Source organism: Phaethon aethereus (assembly GCF_964289735.1).
Source record: "Phaethon aethereus genome assembly, chromosome: 2".
Classification (NCBI taxonomy): domain Eukaryota; kingdom Metazoa; phylum Chordata; class Aves; order Phaethontiformes; family Phaethontidae; genus Phaethon; species Phaethon aethereus.
Window position 1 is genome coordinate 153255129 of NC_138582.1, and position 24949 is coordinate 153280077.

Here is a 24949-nt window from a genome sequence, read left to right on the forward strand (position 1 = left end):
TTCAGTACACTGCACACAACAAATTCTTGCACGTGACAAACTCTTCCACTCTAACAATTTCCTTTTTCCCCCTTTCCCCTCCCCTCCAAATGCTTAACCATCCTAAAAGCATTCTTGGCTAAAGGTATTCAACTCATTAAGAGAGGAGTAAGGCTAAAAGATTCACAGAAAAGTTACATTTGCAATCACCAGTGCTCTTCTTAGTAGCGTTGTTTCATGCAGTAATCAAGCAATCTCGTATCACTTAAACAGATCTTAAAGTGCTTCACAGATGAGCTTCATTGTCTCCATTTTGCAGACCAAGAAAGTGAAGACCAGAGACTTCCAAGGTCACCTAGCAGACTGCATCGTCAGAAATATAACAACAGATCTTTCAAGATCTATTTACCAGACCCATTACTGCCTTAAGAACAGTGCATTTATTGTACTGGACTGCAGAGGTCTTCAGTTCTCACCAGTAACTAAGAGATCCCTTGCAAGACATGGAATTTGGCCGTGCACCAGCTAAGCAAAAACAAAAATACTAAACTACTGGCATTTAATCATTTGCTCAATTACTGGTTATAACTGAGTTGGTACGTTACATAGCTTCCTGGTATTTTAAGAAACTTATTGACTTCCTTTTTACAATACGGAATGCAACAGTACTAATTTTTAACTTAACATTTTATTATTAAAATCTCTCAAAGAGAAAAGTGGAAATACCATAATTGTTTGCATGCAACTGTGGTGTTTGTAAATTAGTTTGTCTATATAAAGAACTCCAGATGACTTTAATATGCAGACTGCCACCACCTATAGATCTGCCAAAACAGATCAGTCGTGGGAAAAATAAAGAAACTTTGTATTCCAGTTTTAAGAGATAGAGCTCTAAATACCACCAAATAAAATTATAAGCAGGGAAGATTTTAAGCGTGCTTCGAACAGAAATAACCTTGAAAACTAATGTTTTAACATATTCCACCTTGGAATGCCCTGGCAATAGGAACTACTACTCAGCTCTGTAGGACTATTTTTTTTTTGCCTGTACAATTAAAAATATTGTCAAAAGCAAACCCCCACTACATCCTCAGGTTCAGCCATGCCTCAGTTTCTCCTTTGTTACTGTCAGCTTCATTGAGGAACTCAAACTCCTAAGCACCAGAGAAGTCAAAAACAATTTCTTTCCATCACTCAAATCCAAGCTTTCCCTTTGCTTTTCTGCCAGCCTTGCACGGAGGAGGAAAACACTCTTTCCTGACACTGCCCAGCGCTCCCCACCTCACTGTCCCCCAGTGCTTCAGTGCGGTGCTGATGCCTGTTGCCACCAGGGAGAGCCACAGGGAGTCCAAGGCCTTCCTCTGCCCCAGGACCCTCAAGGCACGACTGCAGCTACTCCCTCCATCCAGCTCCAGCAATTCACTCCGTGGTGCTTCTAACCCGAGCATTCAGGGTCTTCCATAGTTTCTCCCTGGTCCGGTGAAGAGACCCTTGCTTCCTGCAGTCCCTTTACCTTTTCAACCCACGTGATTTCTGTGCAGGACTTCCTCCCCACCATATTCCTTTAGATAGTCCTGCCTTGGAGGGACAAGCTGCACAATAGGCAGCATGTACTTAACAGCCCATGTTACACACCAAGTGCTTCTGATTTTACACGCTTATCTCTGGTTTCTTGATCAAAGGGAGAAGAGTAGTATCCTTGTGGTTTCTAGCAATTTTTTCTGCATATATTAGGGAAACAGTCATGCCTATGATACTTCATGCTTTGGCAGAACACGGCTGCTCAAGACAAGAGCTGTACTTCCTGAACAAGAAAGGCAGATAGAAATCTCTGTTATGAACCCACATTATTCCTCCCCCTCAGCCAACTGCTGCCTCTCGTCAAGCTCATCTGGAAGTGACGTTCAGCTGATTAATCCTTATCAGGCATCAGCTAAGGCAACCAAACAGCTCTGGCTTGTTCAGGGGCGAGCATTAGAAAGAGGCAGCTCACTAGTACATCAGCACTGCTGTTTCGCTAGCAAACGTCCAAGAGGAGATGAAAGCGCTACCCAGCTTCCCAGGGCTGATAAACAACTCTTTCTCAGCTGGGAGAAGAGCGACAATTGGAATACTGATTGCATGCCCTTGAGCAATGGGAATTTTCACAAAACATGCTGAGGAAACCTCTAGGGTAATTTCTCTGCAGAATACACAACAAACACTGCCATCGTGAAGCAGAAAAGCATCAAATCAGGATTAAAAAAATCACTAAGTCTTTGACAAAAGGAGTTGCTGCTTCTAATTTTCCTTGACCGTTGCTCCTGATCCCCATCCTGTTCCATCTCATTATTCCTCATTTTTCCAGCTCCCCACCTCTCCCAGACAACATACCTGAAGCCAACACAACCATGCCAGCCAGCTTTAGAGTGCCTCAGTCCCCCACACGTCATGAAGGGAAGACTGAGAGTGGCAAATAGGTGGAAGTTCTTGTTTAGGGTGCCTTTTGGAAGGTTGCACAGTTGGACAGACAAAACCAGATGGCACGTGCTCTGAGCTTCTCAAGTATTAATATTTTGGTCCCTAGCAACAATTACTTGCCAGCACAAGAAGATTTCACTCCCCACAGGCCCACAGCAGCAAAACAGGTGCTATGACAGGGAACTCTGGTCACAGTGATCACACTGACTCAAGGAAGGATTTTACTATTCCCATTTAGGCATAAAAATAAAAATGCACACACCTGCGACAATCAATGTTGCCAATGTGTTCACAATGCCACAAATTTTGCTTAGATAATGCAACAAATACAGCACCAACAGTCATTTCATACGTCTTACAATATTGAGACATGAGCAGACAAAAACTTTAACAGTGAAGACTTTCCCAGACTGAAGTTAAAACCTTAGTGACATTCTTTTTTGTCACTAAGGATTTCTCCCCAAAAATTAGGAGTAACAATAGCCTCCTCATTTACCCATATCTATAATAAATCTTTCCCCCATGAAAAAACATTCTTTCAAAAGGTCATCATGAAAATAAAGAGTCAGTGCAGCTGAAAGGGTTTATACAGAAAAGGTAATTGTGTTTTTTGCTAAAGGCAAACAGAATTGCCATCTATCCATGTTTTTAAGAAACACCAACACCTGCACAATTAAAACTTTCTATTACACAGGTAGGACCAAGCAGTCTTCATTCTTACCCCAGAGTTCCCCGGCCTGACATGGGAGGACTTGGTGGTTTTTGTGTAGGCGGATTTGTTCTTGACAAGGTGCCAGTTCTTGCAGGCTGATTATTTCCATGCTGAAATAAGGGAAAACATGATTTTATTTTTATAACAGAGCAGCTCTATTATTGACAGCTTTTTTTTTGGATGTGTAAGAACGTGAAGTGAGAATTCCCAGACAGCTGTCAAACAGCAAGTTTTCAGCTACACGCAAGACAAAGACCAGTAAATACAAAGAGTCTAAATACAAGCTTAATGTTATTTTTGTCATTAATTTCCAACAGACATCAGAAAGGTAGGCAATTGACAGGTTCATGCACAGATCTCTTATATGCTCTTTTCTTTAAAGGAAAGCCATGTTAGTGTTCATCTCTGTTCAGGTGTTAATAATTTAAATCAAACTTTAACACTGACAGTACAATACAGTCAGCACGGGCCCAGAATTTCTCAATTTGCCTCTGCTATTTGACTAGCAGAGTCATTCAGGTTGTCTGGGAAGTCTCCTGCAAAAAATGTAAGTGAAGGGAATCAAGGCATCTACTGAATTCAGAGCAAAGCACTACATGTGTTAGAGAAATTAATGTATCTATGTATAAATGCAGATGTCAATGTATCGCAGATATATTGACACACGCTAAACGCTGTAAATTAAAAAAAAATTAAGTATAGCATGTTTAATCTAAATATCCTATGGAAAGCAGAGGAGAGCATAAGAGAGCGCTTCAGTTTTAATGGCTCTGCAGCCTCTACTATCAGTCACATGAGGCACTGTGGATCAAAGGAGAAATAACACTTCTTACCTTGGCTTTTAGCCACTTAACGTTGGCAAAAAAGGGGGGAAAAAGGTAGAAATTAATGGCAGATCCATCACAACTGATAGGACAGGTTAAACTACAGATAATCACATTTTTTAAAAATCATTTCTGTCTACTGATAATTAGCTACATCCTGGTACGCTAACAGAGATTTTACTGTCTCAGTCATTGAAAGTTCTGTGTCTGATTAAGTGACCACAGGAAAAACACTTGTGTCAAAATTAAGTTTAGCTAAGCTTTGTCAGGTTTGTTTGCCAGGCTCCTCATGGGCAGTAAAGGGTTGAAAAGCCCTTTGCTGACCATTCAAGTCCAACTCCAAATCAATGCAATTTCAATGGCAACAAGCACTTAAGAATTCATCCACAAAACAACAATTTCAGCTATACAGCAAAGAATAGACTTGCCTGTTGTTTTGACATTTAACCTTCATGTGTTTTGAAGAAATGCTAGCTGCTGCACTGAATGGTAAATAAAGAAAAGGGAGTTCTCAAACAGGATGAGCAGCAGCTCCTTTCACCTCTGGTTTATTGATTGAAATCTGATTCAAGCCAGCACAGCACTGGCTGCTCAAAACTGTGTTGGCAGTGCTCTAATGATTGTTATTCTGAAATTTTAGCTCTTAGAATCAAGTCATTACATGACTCCACTATATCATTTTTACAGCCTTTGTGATTGCAGAGGGAAAAAAAAATTATGAAAACTTGGCCTCATAATGAAAGCAAATGTAAAATACTAAATAAATTCAAGTTGAGTTCTCTGATTTTATTCAGGGGGGGAGGACTCATGTTTTTGAATGTGGAAAAGGAGTCATTTAACCAATTTTAAAAAACCAAGCAAACACAACCCCCCAAAACATAAAATAACCCCAATGCTTTTTTTGAGGTTGTTTCTATATAAACTGTCACTTCCACAGCTTTTCAAACTGTTGTTTACACCTTCTCCTCCTCCTCCTCCTCCAAGAAACATAGACGAGTTTAAAGGCATCCATGAACTCAGGAAAAATAATTAAAACATGCTATACAGTAATGTGCATATGTGACATTTCTGACAGGGTCTGAAAAAACACTGAAAACCAGCTGGCGTTTATAAATCAAAAGAGGTTGAAAGCCCCTGTCCTTAAGTTATTCATATTACAAGAACAGAAACACAAAACCCGCTCCAAAATTCAAATGAAAAAGTTTAACTGTTTTAAGTAAATTTGAAGGTCATCCGATTCACTCCCAGTCTGGGCAGAGGTTCATCAGCAGAGTGGCAGAATTAAGGCATTTAAACCATTTCTGTCCTCACATACTTCTTTCATGGATAGACACAAAGGCTCAATTTCTAGGATGCCAGGGTAGTCTCCCAAGTATTGTATTTTTAAAACAGGCTTTTAGCAATGACGTTGCTTTCCCCTCTCACAGGAATATGTGGCCCTTCCCCTTACTTCACCAGTTGCCAAGGGCAATGGCATAATACGAGGAATTTGTTAAAAGAGACCAAAAAGTGAAACTCTTGGTCCTGTCCCTCTAGCCACAGATAGAAACCTTTTAAAGGCTTAAAAGGAAGGGTTGCACAGTTTCTTACCCAGCCTCTACTACTAAATTTGCTTGCCTCAAAAATATAAAACCAAAAAGCTTCCTCTCACTCTTACCCTTTATGCAGTGTCACTCAGCACTTACGGTGAGTCTTTCCACCTCCTCCTTAATCACTGTTACATTCTGCCTCTGCTGCAGCGACAATGTGAGTATCAACATCTAGCAACGATTCAGGAATCTTCATCTTATTTCAAACCTTTCTACTGCTAAGTACTGTTTAACATATTAAACATATATCTGAAGTCCAACAGCTCTTGAGCTTTATTCCTATCTCTACCACTACATCAGGTGATCTTCATCTCTTTTGCTACCAGTTAAACAAAATACAGATACACACACTTCTTTATCATGCAGAAGAATTAGTAACAGTTGTCATACTGCTTTCTATAAGTAAAAAGCTCTGTACACGTCCTCTCTGTTGCTCTCAATATAAACAAGAGTCATACAGGCAGGAAAATGCAGAAGGAAGGAATACAGAGGGAAGAGGGATTCTTATGGGAGAGGAACTCCTGATCCAAAAGACAGAATTAAGGGAGGAAAGCAAATGAATCGAAGCGAGATGAACCATATGGCTATTTAATAATGGTTAATACGCTAATTAATTAGGAGACATTTTCTTGTATTTATTGGCTGAGCTTATGAGGTCAACCTTGCTGCATTTCTTGGTCTGAAAATCAAATGCAGTGCTTTCTAAGCATTCAAAAAAATTGCTTGGAACTGGGAGCAGTTTAGGCAGCAGGGTCTAGACTCACTAAAAAAGACAGGAAAAAAACACAGCAGAAAACCAAAAGGAAAAGCAGGCACATGTTTAATGTAGGTTCAAGCATCTCTCTACAAATACCTCTAGGCCAGTCAGCCAGTTGGCAGAACATGACCATCACGAACTGCCGGATCAGTACCAAGTTCAGAATCAGGAAGGAAGGAAATGAAGGGCATGAGGAAGAGGAACACCAGCATGTATAAGATTCACAGCTTGAAGAGGGAAGAGACTGTTCTGAGAAGGATCTATAAAATAAGAGATAGGAGGTGCAAAAGGAAAAAAGCTTAGTCAAATGAAGAGCAGCACTGAGAACTGCCGCAGAATCTATAAGGAGCATGACTCCCTTCTTCTGCTAGTTGTATTACTGTACATACAGTCTTCAGCCAGATACCAGCATCCTGGATGATGTACACATCAGAACAAAAACACAGTGTGCAGACTTGCTGGGGATGCTTGTGATGCTGAGGCAGAGAACCAGACAGATCAGGATGTTCCCAGAAACAAGATAGCATGGTAAGCAGCAGTATTGGTTGGGGTTTCTTGCAAGCATCATAGCAGAGAGATGTTTTAAAGAAGCAAGCAGAACAATTTTGCCTTTCCAGGAAAAACCAAGCATGTGGCAGTCCTGGATAAAGTTTTAAGGGATGTCACAAAATTAAGAGAAAGAAACCACTGTTTCAGGTTCAAGAAATAGGAGTCAACCTCACTGCACTTCCAAAAGATCACAGCTAGGGCAGTGGCACATCCGCAGGGTTTTGACAGGTTGGCCAAATACTGAGAGCCGGCAGTGAGCTGGAAAGGAGTAATGCAATTACAGCAATGGGCAAAACAGGTGTTTGCAACAGCCATGCAAGGCATTTATCAAAGCCAAAAGTGAGGCTGCTTCTGTAACTGATGCCAGGAATTCAGAGCACCTGGGCTGAGAATTTTAGCTGTAGGTTTGGACAGGACAAGCAATGTTTTGGGACAGCTGAGTAAGTGCCAAGTAAGAGGCTTACTTGCTTAAGGCAACTATTTCAGCAATTCCAGCATGCTCTGTTCTGGTAGTCTAAGCAGTACAAAAAACATCTGCCAACAAAGGCAGTACTGCAGGTTTCTGTAACTGAGGTCAAAGGGACAAGACTGAGAATGGCATGAAAGGGTAGGGTGTGAGGCCATCAGAAATATCTACTGACAGCCAAAGGATGTCCAGACATCTGAGGGACTCTGCTGGCTGGCCTCAGGAGGCAGCCATCTAACTAACTGTTTTTAATAGTTTCCATGCCAAGTAACAAGTCATGGGGGAACATTAGTCATGATTCAGGGAACCAGAAAGCTATTATTTGAGTTACAAACTGTGCTTGAAAAACTAGGGCTAGGGACATTGCACACAACTCATTTATGTGAGCAAATGTATCTATAAGCACGGAAATACAAAACGTCACTTGTGCACAGGCGCAAAATCCTTATCACACTGAAGTCCAGCAAGTTTCTCCTCCACATTTCAGCTATGAACTCTCCAACTTCTGACTGCAGAAACTTCAAATCTCTATGCAGGTTGGTTGTACTTCCCCTGCGGTATGTTGCTCACTATTTCTCCAACTCCTGAATTTAAAGAGCCAATGTCACTCTACATCCTGCCATACCAAGGATCACTGAACGCAGTCATTAAAGACCATCCAATATAAATGCTGATCAATGGAAACACCGGTTTAAAAACTGCACCAGTCTAATCTGCATTAATAGTTAAGTGTCTGACAAACTCAGAACTTTAATATGTATGCTCTGTAAAAGCAATAACCATTCTTAGATCTGTTACCTTTGACGAGTAATCACAGTCATCAACCACAACAGAAAAAAGAAACCCACAATTACACTTGACTCTTTAGTCAACCTCCCCTTTTACTTAAAAAGGTATTTCCTTTATAAGTCAAGAAAGAATTATCTGAGATATCCCTACAGAAAGGCAGCTGGCTGTAAGACCTTTTGAAATGCTATTATGTATCTGCAGCTAGGCAATTCAATTGCCCCATAGGCATCCTCATAGATTTTTGCACAAGATTGCCTCCTGTCTCATCAGTGCAGCAGTTTTGGAGTACCACAAGATGACATAGAGCAGGAAAAGCAGATGCAAAGGTATTTGTATGGGATACCTGAAGAAAGGATACTGTAAAGCACCAAGTCTAGAACGTGGTTTCCTTACAGAAATTGAGACATGAACTTAGGGAGAATGTATAATCAAAAATGTTTTTCAGAAGGCAGACTGTACGTGGGTGTCAGACACTCAGGGTAAAACTTACATTTCTGTCAGTAGTTCTGTGCAGTTTTAAAGAAGTCATTCCTGTGTCTCAATTTCCTTATCAGAATGGGTTAGAAGCCTTTTTTTATTTTTAATTTCCTTAGAGCCTATTGCAAGGCAAATTATTTTGAGAAAATTTAGGTTCCAAATCAATATTTCTTTCAAAATTGAAAATGAGTAGGTAAGTCTCTCTTCAGTGAAATTTTACCTTTATCTTTTAACTATAACTTCTCCCAGTATTATTTGCAACCTAGTAATTATATAGTCTTCTGTTAACAGTCACCAGATTTAGTTTGTCAGTATTGCTTCTCTCCTTTATTTCTTTTTTTTTTTAGTTTCCAAACTGAGCAGGCAAAAATTTTCAAGTTACATTTGACCTTAAAAATGTTTTTACATATTAAACTGGTAATAACATACAAAAACATACATCCAGCCTTGTGGATGATAGACAAACTTAATATTGTTCCCTCAGGGCTCAGTAGTCTTGTTCAGTGAAAGATACCTAGATTCTTGCCTTTAAATACTTCAAGTTTTTGAATTCTTTGGGTTGGTAACTCTCAATTTAGCTACAATAAAGTAAGTTTAACATAAAAAAAAATCTTTTCAAAATTAGGAAATAAAAAGACCTTACAGTTTTGAGCCTTCTTTGCAAGCAGAAAGGCTTGAAACCTACATTGTATCAGATGACACTACCCACAGTTCTGAATTTCCAGTAGCAAGTGCCCTATGAAAAGCACAGAGTGTCAACCCTCACAATGGAGTCATTAGTGGGCAAGAGGAAGAGTTACTTTTTCCCCCAGAGAAGCATTCTTTACTCTAGAGCAATATTTACTGTTTGGCCATGACCCCAGAGGGATGATGTGACATTAATGAAATTGGCAACATGACATTCTTTGAAGCCTGAGTGTCTGATAAAGGCTAATACAGGGACAAAAGCAGCAGGGGTTCAGATTAAGGATCCATGTCTCACTTTGTTTTTATTCCAGTGAATTATTTAAAAGTTAATACTCAAGTGGCTAACACATAAAAGGTCTTATCCTAAAGGGGAAGCAGGCACAATCAGGTAGCCTTCCACCCTCATATCAGCACCTCATCTGCATTTGTTTTGCACTGACACAGATGTAAGCATGAGGACTGCAGGTAAGTAGGGCAGGCTGTAACAAGGGTGAGAGCAAGGTTCCTTCTCTAAGCTTAGTACTTGCTAAATTTGGGCCCAATCCCTCCTTTAAGGGAATCCTTCCAACTTCCATTTGCTTGAGAAAGATTTCTGAATGCTTAACTCCCTGTTTGACTTCCTGGGCTAGAAAGCTTCTTACAGCACTGAAATGCAGGTGTTTTACAGTGACAAAATTCCAATTTTTTTCTTAAAACAAAGCTGAAAAGTAAGAAATCTTGATATATACAATTCAAATTTTGTTTTGAAGACCTACTAGTTCCATAACAGCTATTAGGCATTTAAATTTAGCATGTATTCATCGTTTTATCTGCCTTTACTATAAGGCATCATTTCAATTTCTTACTTAGCTGCCATTTTACAGCTTGCTGCAATTCCACCTGCCTCCTATTAAAAAAAAAAAAAAGATTATAATAAATTCAAAGGCCAACTTTGGGGCTTTTAAGGCAGCTTCCAAGCTCCCTCCTCCTTCTCCCCCCTCTTAAACTGAGGATTTTCTGTATAAGTAATTGTATTTGACCTATTTATTTGCTGGCACACTACCTTTTTTTTTTCCTTTCACAGAAGAAGGGGAAGAGAAGGAAGGAAGTGTTAAAGTAGCCTCTGCCTAATAATTTTAAACCAAGCTCTACACAGGAAGGTAGGCTCTCACACCATGACAGTTACTCTTATTTACCAAGAATGACTTAGCTACATTCCCCTATCCCCAGAGGGTGACAGCTGAGCAACTACTTAACAGACCGGCAAAAATGCTTGCCTGTGTGTTTCTTGGAGCCATCTACACATAATATTTGCATTGCAAGGGAAAGCCTTCTTACTAGCAAACCAACTTTAAAAACCCTCCCAATTTTGACTGATGTTAACTTTGGCTTCATAGGCATGTATAGAAAAAAGCAACTTTACTCCTTTTGCAGACATTGTCTGTATCTGCCCCTGTGAACAGAGTGAAGCAGCTGGGGCAGCTTGGGGCTGCCATGGAGCTTTCAGGACGAAGGAGAAAGCACCTCTCTGATCCTACAAAAGCTTTTCTACCAAGAAGCTGCTGGAGGAGGAAATGGCACTGCCTCCTAAGGAGGTGTCTGCCATCAGGGAGGAAACCTGCCATAGAGAGCAGCTGCTTACCATCACTGCCACCCCACCCTCATCACCTGCCCCCACAAAAATTGCTGCATGTATGTGAGAGGGGAGCATGTAGAGCCCTTCTCCATGCCCCAAGTGTAGGCATCTGCTTTTGCATCCTCTCTACAGCCATGAGAAGCATCAGACACACACAAAGAAAATGAGCTGTGAGTATGCACAGGAGGTGTTTCTGCATTTGCTCAGACAGAAGATGTACAGAGGAAGACAGTATTTACTCTAAGGATTACCTATCTTCTTTTTTTTTTAATTCTGAGAGCCAGTATTTCTATTTACACTTTTTATATAAAACAACTCAGGATCACTCCTTAAAATATTCTGTATATTTTAATGACATTTTTCCTAGGATCAGTATTTCATGAAATAAATAAAATAAGAAACAGGTTATAATCCAGCCTGTATCCTTGATTTCTCTTCCTTCTATTTTTCCTTTCTGTTTCTTTATCAAATCCTGCACCAGAACACAGAGTCCCATTAACAGCAATAAATTGTCATCTACAGATTTCAGTGTTGCATAATTTTTACTTAATACTTAAATGTCGATGTATGTGTTGTATTGTACTTTATTGGCAGTTGCCACAGCAGAAGACATTCATGGACCTGCAAGTTAGTCAAATTGACAGTTGCTCTAGGCAGAACTCAGACTTCCTCTAGAAGAACATGGTGTCTAAGGGCTTATCAGACATGTTGCTGTCGAACTTGGGGTGAAATCTTTGGTCAAGAAAATAAGACTTAACAGAGCCTGAAGCATTTTCTAAGACCATGCTTAGAAGACAAGACAAAGTTTGTAATTCAATTTATTGTATGCTTCCCCCTAATTTGCACGTTCAAGGGGCAACTCAGATTCTCAGCATCATCTGTTATCTGTGCTGACTTCCAACAGGACCTGATCCACTTTCTTAAGTTGTTTTGGTTTGTTTTTCTTACAACAGCACTGGCTACATCTAGGTTTGCAGACAAAGCAAGCTACTTCCTTCAGAGCTATGATCTGTATCACACTCTGGGAATCCCAGTAATATGGTGGCTAAAAACATGTAATTATGTCATCACTACATCAGCCCACTCTTCTCCACAGTGTGTCCAGTGAATGTCAACACTGGTGAAGGCATCAAATGCATGACAGCCATCTTGAACTATATACCTGAGGCCTGGCTGGCTGCTTATTTCGTTCATGTAATGAGTCTGCATAGAAATACCAACATAATTTTTCTACTAAGTGAAAAAGTAGAATAATGACCGTTAATCTCTGAAGGTGATACTTTGTTGAACCACTTGTATTGTGCAGGCTCAAAACAGGTTGCTTGATCCGTAAACACTGAAGTTAAGGTGTAGCAGCTGGATTTTCCAATAGGACTATTTGCTGCTGGCAGGCAGCTGACTGCACAGAGGCTCAGCGTAACTGCGGGCAATCCTCCCGCATCCTCCAGCAGTTCTCTCTTTTAACTTCTCAGGTTTTTATGCCTCTGTCCTACTGTGGTATTCTGAATTTGACATTGTGTGCAGTGTATCGGAGCACTATTCACCTTCTTTAAAGACAGTCTGTGCTGATATACATATTAACAAATGTTAATTGTTTCGTCAAAGTCTAGGTTTTACTCTTCTGAGAGTCTTTATCCAAGTTTTGGTTTCAGATCCTGCTTAGATCTCTTATCAGAGACTCTGTTCCTTAAACTGTAAAATGCTTTTTCTTTATTCCACTAACTCTTCTATATATTTGCATCTTCCTGCAGTCTGTTTAAAACATAACACTCGTCTTTCGCTTTCGTGTGGTCTTTGGTACCCTTCCAGGGTCTGCAATAGCTGCATTGTGTCTTTTACCTGAGCTTAACTGAAAACAATGAAAAACCTCTATTACTTCAGAAACTGTTATTATGAGAAATACAATTTTATGTCTTCCACAGTCATAAAACACTTAGACAAATCACTCAATAAGGAAACAATAGCAAGATATAATTTATAGCTGACTTGTAATGAGTTGCTAATTTGCTTACTACTGGAGGTATTTTACCTCTGAGCAGACCAAGTTTTTAATATAGAATTGAACCACTAACAGTTAAAAAACCCTTTACTAAAAAAGTTCCATAAGAGCTGCCTAGAAATAGGTAAACAGCACCTCATTTCCACATCCTAAACGAATAGGGTCACATTAATAAAAATAAAGACAGCAGTACTCCTAAAAGCAAATAGTCATATTGGAAAATGCAACTGCTACACCTTAACAACTTCAGTGTTTATGGATGTTCAACCTGTTTTGAGCCTGCACAATACAAGTATTTCAGCAAAGCATCATCTTCAGAGACTAACAGTCATTATTCCACTTTTAAAAAGTCTTCTACAGCACTTTATCCCGGGAGCACTTAAATGCAGAAACCAATATCCTGACACTGAATTTGTGGATTCCTGTATTCTCTATTCATAGAGAATTCTCCTTGAATGCAGAGACTGTATGGAAAAATGATCAATTTGTCTGACCCCAGTGTTTCTGTTTTACAGCAATTCAGGGCATGTCTTTCAGGCTTCTATATAAGATTATGCTTCATCCAGTCTGGCTTAAATTATTAGTGTAAAAGAACCCTAAGAGTTACAGGTTTAGCATATGTTTAGCTACAAACAAAACAAAAAATCAGGTAGTCCAAAATCACTACATTAATTCATAGCCTAGAGCTGTCATGGGGTACAGCTGCTTTCTAACTTGTGTTGGAATTAGACTGCTCTAGGCATTCAGAGGGCTACTATGAAACAGGAGGTACCCTGGCACCCTTGTGTCAAGTAATTCTGAAAGACCTGTTCCTCAAGAGCTCAGCAGTTCAAAGGGCACATGATAGTCTGATCTAGCTGCACAACTGACTGACCAGAGCACGTCAAGCTTTAGAGGATACATGGGTGTTGAATAAAAGTGTTTTGATGCCATTCAAGGGAAGATTGTTGTGAACTGAATGTACCTGGAAGGCCTGTGCTGGGGGGATACAAAGCTATTTTTTATTACAAGACGTCCAGGGAGCAAAGGGTGTTATATTAATTCACTTCAACTATGACCATGTCAAGGGAGGTAGACATTAATTTATACAGGCTTTTATTTAGAGAAAAGGAAAATGAGGCTGCCCAAAGCACGAATGGGAGTTAGACGTCAAATGCCACTGAGATTTAAATGCCAACTAGCTGATCCCCTTTCTCCTTACCACCCTCCAAAAACCCCCAATAAAAAACCCCACCCCACCAACCAGTTTCCCCATAACAGATGACTTAATTTTTCTCAATAACGAAAGAAAAAAAGGGAGTGGCAGAGACAATTTAATCAGAGGAAGGAGTGGTAATTTTAAAAGTCAGTCAATGGCTTTTTTGACAAGTCATTAGCCTAAGATCATGAGCCGTTATTTCCAGACACTATGACTACACTGACAGTCACAAGGTTATGGCAAACATTGATAAAAAAAAGGTCACCATAAAACAACCCATTTTTTTATTAAAACGTTTGTATGTGGGAGCATATCAAACCCATAATCCTTCCTACCATAAATGAACTAAACATTTTAATGTCCCTAACATTCTTCCCCGACCCTATGTCCTGGTCTGTGTTACTTGGAGTCCTCAAGTGTCAAGGTATTCTTACCTTTACGCCATGGCCAACATCATCCAGAACTGTGTAGTCTATAGGTTTTCGAATATACCTTACAGGACGTTCCATGTTCGCTGGCGCTATAATTTTGTGAGTTCTCGATGTGTTCTTATTGGTCGTCAAAATGCCTATCTCTCTGCGAGCGACCTTTTCTTTATGGATGTCCACAGTCTAGATTAAAAACAAGAAAGTATGGGTTTCTTTAGGCATTTGCTGTTTTCTTTACAGAGCTATCTACATGTTTCGGCTTCACTAGAAGACAAACAGTCTGGACCAAGTTAATGCTGCTGGAAGGATGCCAGTTTATTGATGAAATGAGTTTAATCTACATCAACACTGTTTGAGAATTAGACTTTAATGAAGTAACCAATATTAATAATAAAAATGCAATTATACATTACTGCTTTGACACTATAAAGACACTATGCAGATACAGTACTTACAGATTAACACTCAACGTTCTTATGACTGACACTAGTAATAAATTACTCCAACTCCACAGCTGAGAAACCAGGACAGACAAGCTCAGCAATTTGTCTGCAGCCCCAGAGGGGGACTAAGCTTGGGAAGTCTGTGTGGTAATTTCTTTCAGCAAAGCCATCAGTGCATATCAGAGTAAGAGTCTGCATAGGGAAGAACTAATTTCAGCACTGAGGTTAGTTTCAATCATACTGTTTATAGCAGCTTTACTAAAAGAATAAAACAGAGCCTTAGAGATGCAAGTAAAGGAATATAAAATAGGCTAAGCTCCATCATTTTATTAGGAAACACCTAAAGAGACAAAGAAAGGTCAGTCCATCAGTCTGTGAAGGATCAAACTAAGCCTCATATAATAGACACATGCTTCTACATGCAATATAACCACAGCTTAAAGCCTAGCTGAAGGAGAACAAGTACAAATCAAGCATCAGATGCCATAGGAAGTCCCATCTCTAGGAAGCCTGTTTCAAGATTCAGGGATTGAATTTACTGGTTTAAGTACCTACTAGAACCTCAGGATCTCATTGCAGGAGATGGTATCTAACACAAAACACCACTCTAAGTGACTCTGAACAAAACCTATGAAGCCATCACTTTTTCCACTAAGGAAAATAATTCTCAGTCTGTAAGCATGAATTCCTCCTGGAGAAACTGTCATAGAAACAAGAGAGTCAGGGTTCAGAAAGAAAGAAAAATCATTGTCCATCAGTATTCATTTAGGTATGGCTCTAGAAATGGCCTAATCTAAAATGGATATTGTGATGTGCAAGGCTTTGTTTAGTGAAGCAGAGCCAAATATGAAGCACAAAATTCATTTATCTTTCACTCTACTTCTAGATGAGGCAAGATGAAAAAAGTAAGGTACGCATCCAGGAAATGACCATTTCTAGGAAAGCCAGCATTCAGTGTTCAGAGTTCACTATGAAATGCCTTCAACTGAACTGTTTTTTCATTAACTGGTGCACACACTCAAATAATATTAAATTCTCCTGAGTAAGTACAGAAAGAAATAAAATCCTGCTTAACAGCTTTGATACATGGCATTGCAGATTACAAGTAGGAACACAAGTGGAGAAGCACCTAAAAAGAAGTGATATCAAGGAAGCTTGTTTTCACAGCTTAAAGCTAAATAACAGACAACTTGTAACATCGCAAGGGGTTCTTTTACTTTGGCAGCACACAGATTCTTAACAGGAACAAGAGTTGTGATTTTCCAGCGCAATGCACAACATTTGATGTGTATGTCTGCGTTAGCTTATTTGGAATAAGTTAATTAAATATCCCAATAAAGCTTTGGAGCAAGCTTTATTGTTCTAAATGCTTATGCTCTGAAAAATCCTCAAGTTGGGAATAAAAGGCACCTTTCCAAATGAGATGATCCTATATATCAAGCATTTACCACTACATCAGTATCAGCTATCAGCCACTATACCCATGTTTGCTCTAGCAGCCAATTTCACAGAAGACAGAGTGAAGACTTAAGATCAAGACTAATCATGTTTCTTCAACCCCAGCTATTATTTGTTCTTTTTCCTTTTAGAAACTAAAATATACATGTTAGTTGCGCCTTTTAGTCTGCTTTCAGCGAGATCAAGAAACATTATCCCAGTGCTGTGCTACATGTTCTTAGATCGTATCTCTTCCAATTCCTCTGTACAACCTGAACCCTTTTGTTCAATGATAATACCAGGTCTCAAACTATCTTACAGAACTCTTTAATAATAAGCAACTCTTCATATTTTGTAATATATGAGCAATGCATAGGTGAAAAGAACTTTATTTAGAGTCAACTAAACGTAGGAGGCCGAGGAGAATGTCAATTTAAGGAACATACTATGATGTTTTAAAAGAGGGTATTTTAAAATAGTACTACGCCCCTTGAAATAAATTAATGCTTCTACTTTATTTTCACAAACAGAATCTGTTGTTACTAATAATTTCTTTTTTTTTGTTCAGTGGATGGGCCAAAATGCATCTTTATACTAAAAGTTCTCTTAACATTTATGTCAAAATAAAAAAGAAACAAAACAAACCAAAGCCCTTCACAGTACAAAAAGACGTATCTTCTCCTAGCAGGTAGTCCATGAAAACTGACACTTCCTTCCTGCAATGAACCATGAAAATTCCATAAATTACTAGAGCAGAGGATAAGAAATTCCAGGAACAGATGCCATATCATACATGCTTTGGAAAATGACTTAAATAATCTTGCAACAGATTCTTGTTAATGGAGAAAAACCCTTAGAACGGGAAAAGAGCATGTATTAATTCTATCAGACAGCTTATCCAAAATTAAACATAGAGCAGCGATTTGTAAAGTCTTTCCCTGGATTTCAGTAATGTAAACCAAGCAAAGAGAAGACTATCTCTATCACAGTGCAGGGCCAGCAACTTAGGGCACATGTGTAAACCTTGATCGGCATGCAGGCATGCCTGTGCAAGAGACTAATTAGCTGTTCAAAGCAACTCTTACCACATCTGGTACACTGCAAAAGCAAAGCGGTATTTTGCCCCTATGCAAAGCAAAGGCTCCCAGCATATGCTCTGCCCAGAGCAATATGCTGCCCATGAGCCACTAGACAGCATCTTGCTTCTTCAAGAAGAAATTACTTTTTCTAGATCTATAGAGACTGCATGTTATTAGCTGTTACGTGATCATTATCAAAACAAAGCACATAACAGTTGTTCATTTTAGTATTTATATTTATTTGCTTGATATTGATGTGGAAGTTTATTGTTTAGTCATAGGCAATGTTTTTCACTTCCAAAAGAGGAAACCCAGAACACAAGCGATTTTTAGCCGGATAGCATAGCTATCCAGCCAGACAACAGTTAATTCCTAAGAGAGACAAGCCACCTATACCAGGTAACAGCCAAACAAAACCATTCTCAAAGCTCTGGCCACCTGTAGCTATGAGTAAGTGTCCACTCATGATACGGTAACAAGATAGCTAAACAGTAGTTTGTGATTTCATGCACAAAACCTACTGTTAAACATCAAAGATGAAGGGGAGCAAAATACAGCAAACCAACTTGGGTTAACACAGGTTAACAAGCACTAGCAAACAGTCAGACCAGCTTCATGGCCTATGCTGAAACATAAATACACATAGCATAATTTAAAATTTGTGGAATAGGCATGGGTTTCTCACTTGTAGACAAAATCCAGCAAGAAAAAGTCCAGCATTGTACTGATTTGGAAAAGAGGGAGAAGACAGCCCTTCCAAAAGCACAACATGTTTCCTCCGGGAAGCAAATTTAAACTAAACCACCAAACAAACCCCTTTGCCATTATAACTGGGTGCTAGGGACCATGCCAGCTCATCTCAGAAGCAAAGTTAAACTTGGAGGTTGAAGGAACTGTTAATGATTAGCTGCCTCCACTATCTGTCTGCTTCAAACCATATGAAAAAACCAGTTAATCAACAGGATGTAGAGTTAAAATTTAACTGTTTGCTTCCTCAGAAGTAGCCTCAAGGCCAAGTGCAGCACAGCAATGATACAGCAAATAGTTGTTCTTTTCTCTTCTTTTTCTGTGCTGCAGATATCGCTCTACCCATGTGCTACAGTCTGCAGTCCCAGGACAAATGTTTTACAAGAAACAGACTGCAGTACATTTGGCCAAGATAATTTGAGAATATCTAAATATTTTAATAAAGCCCACATATATAGGGATATTTAAATAAAAAAGGAAAAAGGAAAACAACTTCAAGCTTTAACAATCTTTTTAATCCTGAACCACTGCAACTCAAATTTTTGAGCCAGGTACTCACACACTCACTGCATCTCTGACTAAATGCACGCTGAGCTGGTGAAAGGGGGGGGGGGGGGAGCTCTCTGTCAAACCAATTCAGCTAACCAGGCACTGGCAATTTCAGGCTATGCTGAAGGACAAGACAACTCACTACACTAATACCACAGAATTAGACCAAGCAATTGCCCTTTAGATTTGTGTTAAATTAACTGATACTCTAGAAGCATTGTGCAGGAAAACTCCACTTCAGGTTTCCTACTCTGCTCTTCCCCAGGTCCTCAAGAATGAAGCTTGAGCAGCACACACACTCACCGGGCAGAGAGGACAGGAGAAGCGCTGTGTGGTGCTGCACAACTATCTTACCAGCAAGCTGGAAAAAGCTGCCAGGCTTTTGGGAAGAGTGGAGTAACAGTTACGGGAGAGAAGGACAACTTCCCAGCCCTCAACAGTAAAAATGGTGGCTATCAGGTAAAAACAGTAGACAAACAACCCCTCCACAAAAGAGAGTCTAAGGTACAGTGTAGGAAGCTACAAATTAAAAAAATGGGGGGGGGTGGGTGTCACCAAAACAAAAAAAACCCAAAATCTACCACCCTACCACCAAAATTAAACCACCACACACTTTCACCCATGAATTTGAGGATGAGTGAAAAGTAACCTCAAAGGCATTTCCTTGATTTAAAAATCTAACATCCAAAACACATTAGACAAAAAAAATCCTAAACTTACACCACCATTTTTACTGACAGTTTTTCAGGCCATTTCAGGCAATGGTTTTAAGAACTTTCATTTTCACATCATGAACGTCCTTCAAACAAATGTCCTGTGATGCACAGAGCTGCAAGTCCATAACTTTTCAATTTGTCCCTAGGCTCACTCAGACAAGAAGTGAACATAGGCTCAAACTCCACAGGCTTCCTCAAGCTGCTACTTTAGAGAAAGTGAGGAGAAAAGGAAGGTCGGACAGCTTGTTATTAGCAACAGCCTTCTGTAACTTTGACATTGTTTCCCTTTTCGCTTTTTCAGTTTGTGGTTGAATATAGGGTTCAGTCTGTTACTAACACTTTATTTCAAATAAGTAAAGCCCTGGTTACAGGGTAATCAGTGTTATACACATCTAAATGTTAGCAGAATAGATCAGAATTACGTTATGAAAGCAAAACCACAGACATAAGACATATCAGCCATGCACACAGCACGATCTGTTACCGCTTCCCACCCCCATCTTCCCGGCATACTTGGTGTAATCACACTGAGTCTCGGTAACCTGTTCTGCACAAAGTTGGTGCTGTACTTTCTGAAAGTAATCTTGTTACACACCTCAAGTACTGTGTGCAGTTTTGGGCACCTCAATGCAAGGACATCAAACTATTAGAATGTGTCCCGAGGAGGGCAACCAAGATAGTGAAAGGTCTCAAGGGCAAGACTTATAAGGAGCAGTTGAGGTCACTTGGTTTGGTTTGGAGAAGAGAAGGCTGAGGGGTAACCTCATCGCAGTCTACAATTTCTTCAAGTAGGGCAGCAGACAGAGAGGCGCTGATCTCCTCCCTCTGGTGACCAGCAACAGGACACAAGGAAATGGAATGAAGCTGCATCAGGGGAAGTTCAGATTGGACATTAGGAAAAGGTTCTTCACTGAGAGGGTTGCCGGTCACTGGAACAGGGTCCCCAAGGAAGCGGTCAGTGCCCCAAGCCTGTCAGTTCACGGAGCATCTGGATGACGTTCTGAGTTATATTGTTTAGTTTTAGGTAGTCCTGCCAGGAGCAGGGAGTTGGACTTGATGATCCTTATGGGTGTCTTCCAACTTGAAATGATTCTATGCTAAAGCCAGCATTATTGAAGGGCAAGTTAATGGAGAGAACAGTATTTCATTCATTCTATATCTGAGCAGTGAAATTCCCTTAACTCAAAGGGCTTTGCTGGCAGTAGAAGAGAAAAGAATAGCATAAGGAGAAAAAAAAAAAAAGTAAGATTTCTAGTCAAAGACAAGCCACTTCAAATACTAAATTTGATGTATCAAGTCAGTGTACCAATCTGTCAAATATGGTATCTCCTTTCAGCAGGAGCAGTGCTTGATGTTACACAAAATACTGGGCAAAGATGCAGGTTTCAAATTGAACCTAGTCACTAAAACTATGCTATACATGGGACTGTGAGTGGTGCAGAGAAAGGAGTATAGCTTCCTTCCTCGACCTCTGGGACAGTTGTCTGCATTCCAAGCTTACTTATGATTGAATATGAAAGGTAAGATCTGTTGTACTACCTGTAAAAATGAGCCACAGCTTCAGATTTAGTTGCTCATAGCAGTAAAATACATATAGTTGAATGTTACAAACATTATAACAAACACCAGCAAACACTTTTTAGTAAATACATATTTTTCTCTTAAGTACTACAAACTCATACACCCAGGCCATAAATTGTAGTGTTAACCAAAGGAAACATAACGTAAGAAAATAACACTAAGGTGCTTTCAGCATCCCTTAATAAAGAAAATAAAAACCTAAACCCTCACTCTTTGCAATTTGTTCCAAGACCCAGCTTTAATATTAGCCCTTATTGTCATTCTCCAAAATTGCAGATTTCATTGTCTTGCTATATAGTTTACACAATAAGCTTCCCTGAAATGAAAAAAAATTGATGAGACTAAGAACATTAACCTGTTATGGTTTAGAAATACAGATTTATCCCACTGCTACTTCCATAAAGAAAGCATATTTTAAAAACATAAATAAATGAGTTATGGTTAATTGCATAGCAGCACTGAAGAGATCTTGGACAACACACATGGTACAGGCTACCTGCAAAGAAGTCAGTTTGACCTACAAAAAGGACAATAAAATGCCCAGCTTTAATGAGCTCAGCCAGACAGCTAACTTCTTCAGGGAGAGCACCACTTTATGCTGTTACTTTGTGAAGGAAATTAAAAAGAAAACGTAGTATATTCAACACAGGGAAATGTGAACATATTTACACTGCAAGAGAAACATTCTACAGAAAAGATCAATTCCGAGTTTAAGGCACATCAGGCATGAAAAAGCCTAAGTGAGTAGTTTGGGGTTTTTAAGAAGTCATGCACAGTCTTACTGTCTTACTTAAATCGCCTACACAATGTTACAAATTATATCTTTCATTAACTTTTGATGAAGGTGCAAGTAACTTAAGTATTTGACTTTATTACTACTACTTATATATTGTCTGATCCCCATCGAGATAGCATTCAAGAAACTCAAGAATTTGCCTACAGAAATAATTTATTTCTACCTTGTGTCCAGCAGAGTCTAAGTGCTAAGCAAGCCTGGCCTCACCAGAGATGCAGAGAGCAGAGCGCCAGTGCAACTAGCACCGCTCACCCTTGTTTATCATTATGCACACACTCATTTATCCCGTGGGGATCTCCTCCAAGGTATGAGGCTCTGCTGGCATTGGGAATTGTAACTGTCAATTCCATTGACTAGAAATAATTTGAATACCCCACCTATGTCTGCACAAAGTCAGTTACAGATCAAAATCGGGCAGGTTGGTGTACATCTGCCTCTTCCCAACTCTTCAGCACAGACACCTGGTTAAACTAACCAACCCTGAAAGAAACTTTGACAGAAGCACTGCCCTGTTATCAGTGACTGGTGGGGCCGTTCCTACCTCTAAGGCAGAAGACTGATGCAACCTTTTATCGTGCCCAGTTAGCCATCAGTGGTGTGAAAGTCAAGTCCCTAACTAGCTTTGAACAAATCTTCATCTGACGGTACCTTACTAGGAGCTTTATACTGGTTATCTTTCACAGTAAAAAGGAGAAAGGTCCTCCTTGCCACCCCACAACCAGTAAAGAGATGAATTCAAGACACCTCTAACAGCCCCTTGGACAGTCACCAGAATCAAGTCTGCTAAAGTACTGTCAATGTATCAGTCAATCCATAGAAGGAAGCCAGTGCTAGCAACAAGGAAGAGTTACCAGAGAAGAAGAAAAAAAGAGGTGCTTTTCTTCAGTTCCCCAAATTCTTTTAAGAATATAAGGATTTCAAGGCTTTATTATTTCACATATACAATCCTTCAATCAAATTTTCACTAAGGCTAAAAGTCAGTTGCCTGAACACCAGTGTCTAATGTCACCTGAGAATCCTCAGAATATCCTGCCATGCCTTCTGAAGTTGCAGCATAAAAGACAGGTCTCCTGTCACCTCTGAAGCATTTAAACATCTAAGTTTCACCATGTGTGTTTGCTTTGTATGTGGTACTGGCAATGTAGAAGGCAACTGAAATAGATTTGAGAGTTGTATTTCCACCGCTGAAAATCCAGCAATGTTTTCTTGCAGGTTTATAGACAGAAGTTTCTCACACATTCCCTTCAGCATACAGACAAGTTCCAATAGTAGGACAGGCTCTCCAGAAAGCTTCATCTCCTAAGTCCTGGTAAATCCAGGCCTCTTAAGGTAAAAGGCTAGAGGAGCCAGATAAGCCATGTCTCAACATAATCTGACATATCACCTTCCTTTTCCTGCAGAGAGAGTTCACAATCAAGAGCCTTTACAGATTAACTCAATGAACTAAGGCCATCAACACATACACAGCAACTTGCACAGTCTATATAAAATGTTCGCCATTATCAGAGGGGGAGAGGCACTAGACAGAAAAAAGGAAAAATAATGAAAGAAATACTAAGTCCTATTTCCAGAGGTAACACATATGTAAACGCACACTTTTTTATACATTTACATACATAAACAATATATATTTTTAATATATATAAAACCACAACGCTAACAATGCATTTTACTAATATCATCCAGCATCAGGAGGGTGGGTTGAAAAGTGGTGGTTGTGGTTTTTATTTTGACAGTTTATCACTGGATTTCTTCAATTATGTCCGAACACAGATTATATGCCAATTTAATCCTAAGGAGCTAGCCTTTGATTTAAGAATTTAAATCTTTTTCTTTATATATACTAGCAGCTTTTCTCAGATTCTCCTAGCAATCGCCATTGGCATAAAGCAGACCAGATTTCAGCAAAGGTTTGATGATATTTTCTACCTTTACATAAGTATTTTTCCTGGGATATCAGGACAGTTGGGGTGGGTGGTGTCAGGGAGAGAAGTATACCACAGTCATCCCATTTACTCAGGGCAATTTGCTTGCTGTATGGTTTTAGAATTCAGAAGCACAGAATGTAAAACAGTAATGCACATAGTCCACAGCATGTCCTGCTCCAGAATTATGTTTCTTAAGCTGTACCAATTTTCATGCAAGGGATACTTAACAAAAAATTGACCAACAGAACATAGTCTTGCAAGTGTTAAAATACTCATATGCCTTAAAAAGGAGAGGAAAAAACAGGAGTGGTGGCATTGATAAGCCTCATTAATATAAAGAAGCTGAAAACAAGAGCTAGAGAAACAGGCTTAAAGCTTACCAGACGTAGACAAATAGCCTCACCTTTAGCCCTCTTGCTGTTATAAAACTGGAAGCCTTTCTTCCAAAAGGAAAACTAGGATTCACTCAGAATTGGACTCAAAGACCACAATTTCCAAAACACAATCTGTGAAGTGGCACATACACCTATACAACAGCATTGAAAAGAAGAGCGAAGAAAAGTCTGTTCAGCTAAAGGGTTATTTATATAGATGCTTTTCAGAGTACCCTATTGTCAAATCTAGTCACACATTCTGCTGGAGAAAATGGGACATGCACAAAGGGAACATGGGAAGGACAGACCAGAGGGGTTGGGAGTGGGTACATGACATTCTAGGACAAGAATCAGAGCAAAGAAACCAGACCACTCGTCCAAGAGCCAGACTGGAGTTCATGCCCAATTTTTCTTTCCTGTTGCCAAATGGAAATGGGAGGACTGCTATAGAGGACACATATTCATCCTTCAGAAAAGACAGAAGGAAAGAAGCTTCTCATATTATTCTCTAACAGCTACTTCAGAGCACGTTCATGCAAGATGCTGAGAACATAAAATGGTGCAGCTGAAGGAAATCAGTAAGCCTCACCTGTGAAATGCCACCTCACAGAATTAAGCTCTTATAGACGAGGAGCATCTATGGAGTGATACAAGTGCATCTCATCACACCCTCACCCCCTGCCCCCAACTGAAAGGAAGATGATGTCAACACAGAGCATACGGAGGGGAGTATCTTTGGGCACAAGGAGAGGGATGTGGGAAGGAAGACT

General features: G+C 39.7%; 1 protein-coding gene across 12 annotated transcripts in view; it reads right to left on the minus strand.

The window, feature by feature from the left end:
- ABI1 (abl interactor 1) overlaps nucleotides 1–24949 on the minus strand; it is a gene marked incomplete at its 3' end in the record, with an annotated part of 84878 nt that overhangs the window by 15033 nt on the left and 44896 nt on the right. For 8 of the 12 annotated variants that reach the window (XM_081996562.1, XM_081996570.1, XM_081996571.1 and 5 more), the window contains exons 3-5: nucleotides 14536–14712; nucleotides 3985–3999; nucleotides 3161–3261 (exon numbers count right to left, since the gene is read on the minus strand). In XM_081996562.1, the coding sequence (XP_081852688.1) occupies nucleotides 3161–3261; nucleotides 3985–3999; nucleotides 14536–14712 (293 nt within the window). The remainder of the gene's footprint in view (nucleotides 1–3160; nucleotides 3262–3984; nucleotides 4000–14535; nucleotides 14713–24949) is intronic. The other 4 variants (XM_081996572.1, XM_081996568.1, XM_081996565.1 and 1 more) reach the window with 2 other exon arrangements.